Source organism: Bos grunniens, chromosome 4, assembly GCF_055505025.1.
Source record: "Bos grunniens cultivar Pamir isolate PY7600 chromosome 4, Bosgru_T2T1.0, whole genome shotgun sequence".
Taxonomy (NCBI): Eukaryota; Metazoa; Chordata; class Mammalia; order Artiodactyla; family Bovidae; genus Bos; species Bos grunniens.
The window spans coordinates 72,000,414-72,011,809 of NC_141168.1; the positions used below are offsets into that span (position 1 = coordinate 72,000,414).

At 42.7% G+C, this 11,396-nt stretch overlaps 1 protein-coding gene and 2 long non-coding RNA genes across 5 annotated transcripts in view; 2 read left to right on the plus strand and 1 right to left on the minus strand.

Annotated features, from left to right (window-relative positions):
- The window catches only part of HBP1 (HMG-box transcription factor 1), a 31,066-nt gene extending 26,973 nt beyond the window's left edge, over positions 1-4,093 (minus strand). The window contains exon 1 of one of the 3 annotated variants that reach the window (XM_086396858.1): positions 4,056-4,093. In XM_086396858.1, the coding sequence (XP_086252984.1) occupies positions 4,056-4,070 (15 nt within the window). In that variant the 5' untranslated portion in view covers positions 4,071-4,093. Of the gene's footprint in view, positions 1-3,699 lie in introns of all 3 variants that reach the window. The other 2 variants (XM_086396859.1, XM_086396861.1) reach the window with 2 other exon arrangements.
- A 467-nt stretch (positions 4,094-4,560) lies between these two features.
- LOC147374355 (uncharacterized) lies at positions 4,561-8,935 on the plus strand. Its single transcript, XR_015162665.1, has 2 exons — positions 4,561-4,678; positions 7,580-8,935. It is a non-coding gene; the product is annotated as an uncharacterized LOC147374355 (long non-coding RNA).
- A 1,678-nt stretch (positions 8,936-10,613) lies between these two features.
- Positions 10,614-11,307, plus strand: LOC147374356 (uncharacterized). Its single transcript, XR_015162658.1, has 2 exons — positions 10,614-10,729; positions 11,177-11,307. It is a non-coding gene; the product is annotated as an uncharacterized LOC147374356 (long non-coding RNA).
- The last annotated feature ends 89 nt before the right edge of the window (positions 11,308-11,396 follow it).

The following is an 11,396-nucleotide window of genomic DNA, read 5'->3' on the forward strand; positions in this document are numbered from 1 at the left end:
GCACATGTCAACTCTCACTAGACTGGTGATTTTCAAAGAGTAAAATTTTCCAGCAGTTGTACTCTGAAATGTCATGGTCAATATTACAAATTTTTACTGGGTGGAGATGAGACAGCCCTATTGCATCTGTTTTGCAAACTTTCACAAGTAAATATCCACAAAATCTCAATGAAAGGAAAGGAAGAGATGACTACAAATGACCAACTTTCAGTGAATGAAAAAGGAAATTAGGTTTTACTAAATGCCTACCTGCCATTTGTCAAGCATTTCCACATACTTCATCTAATTTTGTATAAACTTCAAATCATATAAAGCTCAGAACAAATTACTGTTCTGGATCAGGAGGGACTTCCCTGGCAATCCAGTGGTTAAGACTTCTGTGCTCCCACTGGAGGGGGCAAGGGTTCAACCCCTGGTCCCTGGTCGGGGAACTAAGATCTCACATGGTGTGCAGTGTGACCCCCAAAAATAAATACTATTCTGGATGACAAAAACAGGGCTCTGATGATTGAATCAGACCATTTTCCCTTCCCCCTGCCCCCAAAATGAGAAAAAGGACAAAAGATATAGACCAACACAGATTAGACATCTAATTTCAATTACATTCAAGTGCCTGTCCTTCCCTGAATCTTTATCTTTTCATCACTATGGATAAAGGAAAAGGATCCTCTCTGTGCCTCCCATAATCCCGAAGGACTTCTGTATGAAACTCCAACTCTTTGGGGGAAGGAGGTGAAGAAACGGTAATTTACAATTATTTTACATCTCTAACATGAGAAATTGAGGTGGTATTTAAAATGTATTACACAATCGCAAGCTAAAATGAACCTCCATAACAAACTAGATTAAACACAAACTACACCAAATGCAGTTGAGGGCCTCTATGCAGTTCTTTCAGAAACTTCAAACCAAAGAGTTCAGAGAGATTTCTACAACTCTGGTTTGCCATAATGTTAACAGGGGAAAAAATCCAGATCCCAATAGTGGGTGGTATTCTTTCCATAAAATGTTACTGTAGAGTATCACTTACTTATAGTGTCATTTCTATATATAAAGTAGAAAAAATAATTTTCTTCTCTAATTTAGTTGATCGAATTTTTCACAGCTAAATTGGTAGTAGTTTAGAAAAGCTATATGACTATGAACAATTTAACTTCTATGCCTCAGTTTTCTTTTTCGTAAAATGGGACCAGTCTACCTGTATCTACCTATATCATAATATTCCAAGTATTAAAGACACTACGTGACACACCCTCTTAATGGTTCCAAAGCATTCCCTTAACCCATCAGTCACTGCTGCTGCTGCTGCTGCTGCTAAGTCGCTTCAGTCGTGTCGGACTCTGTGCAACCCCAGAGACGGCAGCCCACCAGAATCTCCCCCGTCCAGAGATTCTCCAGGCAAGAACACCGGAGTGGGTTGCCATTGCCTTCTCCTCAGTCACTGCTGCCCAGTGCTAAATACATCTATACAAGTTCTTATTCATTTTGTGCTGATCTGACACAAAATACTGAAACTTGAAGAGAACACCAAACACACCACTACAAGCCATCTGTAAACCTGTTTAAAAGCACTATCAATATAAACAGTACGCAAGATAAGTCACTGCACGAAAACACTTGAATCTTTACATCATGTGTAACAACCTGTGAGAAAAGCTTTTCTAAACTACCAAAAACTTTAGAGAAGAAAATTTTTTCTTCTAATTTACAGAAAATGACAGTTTAAACTATGATATGAAGTACCAAAGTAAATGCAGGTCAAAATATGAAGGTATATGATTACTGTTGATGAGTTAGGCACAAACAAGAATATAAAATATCATTAAGAGAATATTTTTCCTGAATTTTGTAATATACAAAGTATTTGTCAAAAATATCTGGTGTGATTTCTCATTCCAGGTAAATATCACTTTCATAATTAAAAGATAATACGTGTAAAATACCTGGCATGGTTTAACACCGTACTAACTTAATTTATGGCAGAAAAATAAAGTACTAATATTTTCATTTCAAACAGAAATACAGAAGACCAGCTAGCTTCTCCCTCATAAAGCCCAGGCTATTTGCACTGAGCATTTAGGTAGTGAGGAAACGGTCCGAAAAAATTAAAATACAGTGGCGGAAACAACTCTTAAAGTGATAGTACCATTTTTGAAGTCTGAGAAGCAAGCATTGTGAAACATGGAAAACTGTGGGAAATCCCGGGAGAAGGTAACTTTGAACTAAGATTTTTCTAAGCTGAAAAAGGTAACTGGGGGACAAGTGGTTCGGGCCCCGCACTTCCTCTGGAGGGGGCAAGGGTTTGATCCTTGGTTGGCGTGACCGGGGAGCCAAATAAATAAAATCTTTTAATTTTTTATAAGTAGTTGGGCTTATAAAACTAAGTAAAATGGAAACCAGGAAGTGAAATAAAAATTTCACTCTATAATGTACTGTCAATTTAGAATTTAAATATTTTGTTTTGGCTTCCTCAAAAGTATAAAACAGCTCCAAAATGTATTGGGTATATTGAATTCTTTTGAATGTAATTCAAATTTCCTTAAAACTTTGTCAACTATTACCTACTCAGCAAGAACTGAGTAAGTTCAATCGTGGAAATTCAACAGTTGACCCTAGTACTCAGCAAGTTAAATCGGAAAACAGCAGAAACAGTAACAACAAAAAGCAGAGACTGAAAGAACTAGCAGTACATCACAAACGTATTATCAGTGGTTAATAGAAAATTATTTACAAATGTTACAACTATTCTAATTCTCCAAACGCAACTTTAATTTCACTAAATCATTGTTAGGAATCACCTGTCACTGCTAGTTAGAGGGAAATAAATCTATAGCACTCAGTCGGAATTGTTGGTAGGACTCCCAACACTTCCTGGTATACACACAACTGACTTTTAACCTCCTCCCTTAGCATCACTGGATCCCAGAATTAAAGACTCTTGAGTGTTTCCCTGCAGTCAGAGCTCCCTTTACAAAAGATTTTTGCTGAAAACTCCTAAAGAATTAACTCTAGGTGAAGTGTTCAAAAGAATGCACGGCGGCGAGCGAACTCCCCTAGACAGCATGCAGCGTTTGAAGGAGCTACAAAAACCTGGTTCCGACAGTCGATTTCGCTAGTCTTTTTTGTTTTAATCCGCCTGGGGCAGCAGCATAGGTTGGAAGGCGGAGACTGAAATCGCCTGCCAAGCCTCGATCTCGGTCACACAGAGGCAGTGCCTCCCGGTTCACGCCAAGTCCATCCCCCACCCTCTTTCGCCATTCATCGCGTTCCCCTCCCCTCCCCCCATCATGTGACCGCAGCCTGGACTCCAGGCTTGTTTTTCCCCTCGGCTCAACTCCACCGCGCAGGCGCCAAGGAGTCCATTCATTCGAACTGCGTAACAATGAGCCCCGGGGCCCAAGGGCTCCGCGAGCTTCCCAGTTCGGCCCGAGCCCCTCTCGGCCCCTGAAGAGGCGGCGCCTCACAAGAGTCCTCCACCCGCGGCCGGCTGCCCACCCCGGGCCAACCTCCGACCCTCCGCCCACTCGCGGGGAGTTGAAGTCAAACTTTCCTGGGCAGCCCCAGAGTCGCGTCGGCCCCCTTTCCCCCGCCCAGGCCCGCCCCATCTCCTCACCCGGCCCGGCCACCCACCGCGCCACCCGGCCCAGAGCGCAGTCCTCGCAGTCGCCTCCCAGCCCCCGCCCCAAGACCACCACGGACCGTGCCGACGCGAAGCCCAGGTGAGCTCGCGGGAAGCGCCAGTCCGGTGGGTTCGCCGCAGGCCGGTATCGGACGGTTAACTGCCCCGGCCGTCAGGAAGAGGACAGCCGACCCGAGTTCACCCGGCCGCCAGATACCCTCGAGATCCTGCCCCTCCCTTCCCCACCCCCACCCCTTCCCGAACAGAAAGACAACAAACCGCCGCGGAGTATAAGCAGCCCCGGCGCGGGCCGCCCCGGCCGCGACAACACCACCAGCAACTCGCGTATCCCCTCTACAACTGACGCCGGCCTTCCCGGGGCGCGTTACTGCTCCCGCCGCCGCTCTTAGTCCTCCACCGAAACTTTCCTACTTACCAAACCCGTCGCCATTACCAAGTCTTTCAAGCTTCGTCTTCCCCCTCCCCTCAAACCCCCGGGGGGTTGAGCCTCCGCCCAGCTCCTTCGCCTTCTTATTGGCCTGCGGCACTGCCATTCAATCGTTTCTCCTTCCTATTGGTTGGTACCGTGGTCCGTCTCGGTGGGCGGGCTTGTATTGACTTTTGTGTTGTATTTATTGGGGAAGACGGAGTGTCAATCACCAGGGTGAGCGCTTCGGATTGGATTGCTGCCGAGACTCCCGGGACTCCAGCCAAACATTGCCCCCGAAATGGATTGTGGGTTCGTAGTCTGGGTCTGGCTGTGTTTCTCTCCGAGACTGCACGTCGGGGAACAGGTTGGACTACATTTCCCAGAAGTGCGTGCACGGTGCAGTCTTGATAGTAAACAAGAGTCATAGGGACACGTGTATCAGCTCGTTTGTTTTGGTGTCTGGGACAAAAAGGAGGGGGCGGAGGAAGGGAGTGTTTTAAAGCTTTGGCCTCTTCTCTTCCTCTGGGCCTGTGCTAGCACTCAAAGCAGCCTCAAGCTTCTCGCAGTACCCATTCCGGGCCATAAACAGCCAGAGTTGCTCGCAGCTCAGAATTTGGCAAGAGGCCAAGGTATTGTTTTAGTGCGAGGGGAAGGCGATGACTGCACTAGCGGAAACAGTGCTGCCTCGAGGGGGACCCAGTCACCCAGAAATCACGGCCCCAGGCCTGATGGGGATAATAAAGGTGGTGCTGGGGTCCAGTGGGAAGACTTAACATTTCTTTATCCTGAGCCTGGCTTCGCCCCTCCCTGGACAGCAGCTTGCGGTTTCTCTGCGGACTCTGTTCAGTTCACCCGAGATTTTTTGAATGCCGGCTGCGTGCCAGGCACCGAGAGGCTTGGGGATGAACAGTGAGAGAGAAGCTCGGAGGTCTGGACAATTTACAAAACTGTGAAGCGGGAGGTGGGGTCATTACTGTTGACTTTCGAATTGAGGAAAGGCAAATTGATGTTTTCTGTATTTGACCAGCTTACTCGTTGTTTAAGGTAATACGGAGGGATATAATGTGTGACTTAAACGGATGTAATTTGTGAATCGTTATCAGGGTTTCTCTGGTGAGTTTCAGTTTAACCGTTTTTCCTCTCCAGAGGTCTTCCACTGATGAAAGAATGTCTTCCTACTTTGTTTCCACTAGGAGTTCCTCCTTAAGTTACGAATTCTCTGACTCAAAGAGAGGAGGATGGCTTCTTTGGCATTAATAGTTACCTTCATTTTAAACAAGGCTGTCCAGTTCCTAGTCTATAATTGATGTTTTTACCATTCCCATTACAAAGGCATTATTAAGCTTTTTTTCCTTTGAACTTTTAGTGTTTAGTCATTTAAGCTATGCTTTAGGTTTTATATCTTTAGATCATTATATGTATGTTTAAGAGGAGGAAAACATACTAGAGAGAAATCTATAAAGTCAAACTTTTGGAAAGGAGCCTTAAATCCTTGCTAGTGATTCCTTTAAAACCCCTACTTTTCTGGAATTTTTAAATCTGAAAGCCACGGAACAAATATGGAAATCCAAAGTAACTTTCCCATACTGAAACAAGTTTTCAGATTCTTTTAGGGATTCCCTGTTTGAATCCTTAAAGAGTCCTCCCTACCATGTGATCAAAGATGGTATTCAGATCAAATACAGATCAAAGATTCTGTATTCACAAATACTAATCAAATTATTTTGTTTCCTAAAAATAATTCAGAAGGCCAATAAAATGCCTAAATTTTTCCCTGAGTAAAAAGGACAATATTTGTATTTATCTTCATTCAGAGATTAATGGAGTGACCCCAGGACTCAATTGTGGCCCTGCTCTTTTGTGTATTTTTATTTTCTTTCTTCACTTTTTTTAACAGTGGAGGTTCATTGCGCCTCAGAATTGAAAAATTGAAAATATGAACTCCAGTGTTTAATTTCCTGACAAAAAGAAAAATCCGTGGAATTCACTTGATCACTGAAAACTAAAATCTCAGCTATTAATGACTAGCTCCCTCCAGGAAACTAAAAACCTTTCCCACCATCCAAAAAATGAACTTTCAAGAGCTGGTACCACACCATCCCTGCCCCCCCACCCCCCAACACTGCATGAACCATGAGATCTGCTTTTGGCTGAACCTTAACTAATTTTAAAAGGTTTTCTGTTTCCAAGCGTTTAGTAAAAGCCTTAGTGGAGATATTTTTTTATTTGTGAACACAATGGTAGGAAGAATAGCACCTTCACATCAAGCTATTGTACATTATTGGAAATGATTGTCTTTTATTAGTACTATAAAGGTTTTCCTATCCATTCATTCAGAAATACCTATTTAGTTCCTACTATTGGTTGACCACTGTGCTAATTCATATGGATACAAAGATATAAAATATTTTCACATACTCTCATTTTTGTCCAGGTCATTAAATAGAAGAGTAAAATTCTCTTGAGTTAGTTCAGTCATAACTGATTAAATGTCAGTGTTAGAATCTCTGTACCTTTAAGTGGACAATTAGTCCATGTTTGGACTCTCCTGGGAAGCTAAATGCTTACCTTATGCACCTATGTATATTTAATAGGAACCTCATTATTCATTTTTGGATGACTAAGAAAACCAGCCAACTCAGCCAGAACAAAGATCAAAGTACAAAACCAGTAAGATCTCCTTAGAATATAAATTCTACTACTTCACTAAAATATACATAAAGAATTTTTGTACCAATTACTTATTATTTATATGTGATAAAATATAAAATGACATATTTTATAATATAAAATATTTTAGCTCAGTCGTGAAGGATCTGCCTTCCAATGCAGGGGACGCAGGAGACACAGGTTGCATCCCCATAGGTTCCATCCCTGGGTCAGGAAGATCCCCTGGAGAAGGAAATGACAACCTACTCCAGTATTCTTGCCTGGGAAATACGGTCAGAGGAGCCTGATGGGCTACAGTTCATAGGTTTGCAGAGTCGGACACGACTGAACCTGTAAGGGATTTTTATATATACTAAAGAAGATTTGTTCATAACATACTTCCATGATAAAACTGACATTAAAAAATCAATTTTGGGAATTCCCTGGTAGTCCACTGGTTAGGACTCAAAGCTCTCACTGCCAAGGGTGTGGGTTCAATTCCTGGTCAGGGAATGAAAATCCTACAAGCTGTAACCAAAAGAAAGTTCAAAAATAAAATTTTATTTAAATAGCATCTACTTCTGGTCAGTGCAAATACCATATACACACATACATATTCCACATAAACTATGCCCAAATATGTTAAGAGTTGTTATCCAAAATCAAAATGTCTTCAGCAATTTGTAAAATACTTCTGTTTTCATAAAGAAACATCAAATTCTAATTTGTTTTTTAAAAACTAGATAAAGCTTATTTAGGGGTGAAATTACTGTATTCCAACACAGTTGGCATACCAATGACCACTGGGCTAAGAAACATAGAAGTTAAAGTACATGACATTGCTTAAATGTTTAAAATATCACTGTTCAAAATGTTAAAAGGTAAGCAAGCAAAGAAGCAAAGAAGAGGAACTCAAAAGCTTCTTGATGAAAGTGAAAGTGGAGAGTGGAAAAGTTGGCTTAAAGCTCAACATTCAGAAAACGAAGATCATGGCATCCGGTCCCATCACTTCATGGGAAATAGATGGGGAAACAGTGGAAACAGTGTCAGACTTTATTTTTGGGGGCTCCAAAATCACTGCAGAGGGTGATTGCAGCCATGAAATTAAAAGACGCTTACTCCTTGGAAGGAAAGTTATGACCAACCTAGATAACATATTCAAAAGCAGAGACATTACTTTGCCAACAAAGGTCCATCTAGTCAAGGCTATGGTTTTTCCTGTGGTCATGTATGGATGTGAGAGTTGGACTGTGAAGAAGGCTGAGTGCCAAAGAATTGATGCTTTTGAACTGTGGTGTTGGAGAAGACTCTTGAGAGTCCCTTGGACTGCAAGGAGATCCAGTCCATTCTGAAGGAGATCAGCCCTGGGATTTCTTTGGAAGGAATGATGCTAAAGCTGAAACTCTAGTACTTTGGCCGCCTCATTCGAAGAGTTGACTCATTGGAAAAGACTCTGATGCTGGGAGGGATCGAGGGCAGGAGGAGAAGGGGATGACAGAGGATGAGACGGCTGGATGGCATCACTGACTCAATGGACGTGAGTCTGAGTGAACTCCGGGAGTTGGTGATGGACAGGGAGGCCTGGCGTGCTGTGATTCATGGGGTCGCAGAGTTGGACATGACTGAGCGACTGAACTGAACTGAACTGAAGCAAGCAAATGAAGTCAAGTATTCAAATTAGGAAATGGAGCACAGATTCCTACACTTTTTCTCTCATGTCTGTCTGGGATGCTAGGCCTTTCTCTGTGTATTTTCTTTTAGTTACCAGTCGAAAGTAGCTAATTTTAGATAAAAAGCCATTAAGATCACAGGACTAATATGTACTTAACTGTGTGGTGTGTGCTCACTCACTCAGTCTGATTCTTTGCGGCACCATGGACTGTAGCCCACCAGGCTCCTCTGTCCGTAGGATTTCCCAGGCAAGAATACTGGAATGGGGTGCCACTTCCTCCTCCAAGGGATCTTCGTGACCCAGGGATTGAACCCATGTCTCTTTTGTCTCCTGCGCTGACGGACGGATTCTTTACTACACTGAGCCACCTAGCAAGCCACTTAAATGTGCTACACTTAACCATTTTTGCTTACATTTACCTCCCCCCAAATTCGCATTATTTCTTCTTTCCATATTTCTTATGCATCTTTTTGTCTGGTCTATATCATATGCATCGTTTTGCCCAGGCAATCAATAAATATTATAGATACCTGCTGAACAGATGAATAAAAGGAAATAAGATACATTTTCTTATTAATATATAGTATATGTTATTTTGTGTAAGTTGCTTTGAACACTGACCCCATTACATATAGTTTCCGTATGGTTTGTGTCACTTGCTGTGTCTACTCATCACCAAACACTGCAGCTCCTTCAAATTACATAGCAGATCATAATGTGCACTATAGTAATAAAAAAGTGGAGGACATTTCGGTTCAGCTTTCAAAAGCAATTAAGAAAGAAAAGACTTGCTAAAGACGTCTTTATAGTGAGCCCCTCTCCTAATTAAGATATTTGGCTTTTAGAAATGTCATTTGTATACATTTCAAGAATATAGTCATTTTGTAAAGAGATTCACTTGTATTAAATATCAACCTTCCACCTAAACGTGGCAGTGCAGTTCCAGGGATCCAGGACTCACTCTCTTGTTCCTCAGCAGGACTGTGGTCATGGTAGGTTTTAGGGCAGAGATGGAAAATCAGGAGTTAGAAGCAACTTTATCCAAGGTTGTGCCTGGGCGTATTTACCGCTCATGAACTCATTCAGAGGTTCTACTTGGTGAGTTTTTATCATGTGAAATATGTAAGACATTGAGGATTCCATTTCTAGGTGGTTACAGTCAAAAGTGAAGGCAGCCTTTATTTCAGAGTCCATTTCCAGCTCATTGAGGTTCCCTGGTGGCTCAGTAGGTAGAGTCCACCTGCAATGCCGGAGACCTAAGCTCAATCGTGGGTCAGGAAGATGATCTGGAGAAGGAAATGGCAACCCACTCGAGTTTTCTTGCTTGAGAAATCACATGGACAGAGGAGCCTGGCAGGCTACAGTCTATGGGGTCACAAGAGTCAGACAAGAACTTAGCAACTAAACCACCCTAACCCCCTCGTGCCTGGGGAATAAAACCATTTTTCCAGTTTTTTCCAAAGGCAAGTGCCTGATGCACAGTGAGACCAAAGGGGTTGGGAGCAGAGAAAGGTTTAAGGTTTACTGCAGAGTCAGACACGACTGAGTGACTTCACTTTTACTTTTCACTTTCATGCATTGGAGAAGGAAATGGCAATCCACTCCAGTGTTCTTGCCTGGAGAATCCCAGGGACAGCAGAGCCTGGTGGGCTGCCGTCTATGGGGTCACACAGAGTTGGACACGACTGAAGTGACTTAGCAGCAGCAGCAGCAGGCCAAGCAAGGAGAATGGGCACCTCATGTTCAAAGAACCCCAGACTCCCTGGTGGGGTTCAGGGAAGAGTCTCTAAGGGCAAAATTTGGGGTGAGGACACAGGGTGTGTGACTTTCCACTGATTTGCTGGCGGTGAGGTAACAGGAATCTTGGGTTCCGCCTGAAGCTACCATCCTCCCCCTGGGTGGGAACCTTAGTTCCTGCAAAAGAACTCAGAGATATATCAGATGGCTATGAATGTATCTCTTCAAGAGAAACCACAATCCTGCCCTTTGTCTGCACTGTTATTCACTGCTTTTCCTTTCTTTTGGCATTCCCGTGTTTCCCTAATGAGTAACTTTTGAATCTGCCCTCTGAAAATCAGGAAAGGTCTAGGAAGCTGAAGCTTTTCCCTATAAACAAGAAACAGGACATGCAAAGTTTCCATACCCCACAGGTCCTGCTTGGTTTCACAACTGAGTAATAAATGCATCTACTTTAAAGATTCGGTTATAATTGGTACTAACAAAACATTTCATGTATTTACATGTTGCAGTGGCTTGAGTTTTTCAGGAAGATGGCAAGACCCAAGCTGTGGTTAATCAAAATGTGGGAACACCACCTAAGAGATGACACTTCATTTTTATGGCGGAGACAGTTACCTCTGTAAGGTCTACCATCACATCTTTCCATATATAAATGTTACCTTTTCAGGACTTCCTTAGCAACTTTAAATTTACAAACTTAAAGCATAAAAAGGGACAGAAAGACCCAGATCTGTTGGTCAAAGAAAGTCTTCCTTGGAAACTCTGTACACATTTGTCTATATACCAGGCTCAATTACATCATTATTCAGAGAATATGAGTGTGGACAAAAATAAAAATGTTACCTACCATTTCAGTAAACAAAGAATGTTGCCCACCCTCAAGCCAGCAGCCATTGCAATCACCCCTGCACCCTGAGAGGAATTCAGGATGGGAAAAACCAGGATACTGGCCCTAGATGAGAAAACCACTAAAATCTTTTAACTTGAAATATCTATTTTTGTGTGTGATTAGCAATGATCTTTTGATATCTGACTACATTTTTTTTTTTTTTTTGGTCTTTTTCAGCAAAAACTCCTATGTATCCTGGCTCCTCCCTTACCTCTTTGGAACAGTCCCTCAGGGTTATCTGAAAGGCTGTTTCCCCAGGCTATAGTCCTCAGTTAAATTCCCCAAATAAATATATCTCTCAACTTTTAGACTGTTTTGGGCTTCCCCCCCACCCCCACCCCCCGCCCCCGCCGCCCCCAATTGAAGTATGAAGCCAAGAATTGCATGGGGGAAGCAA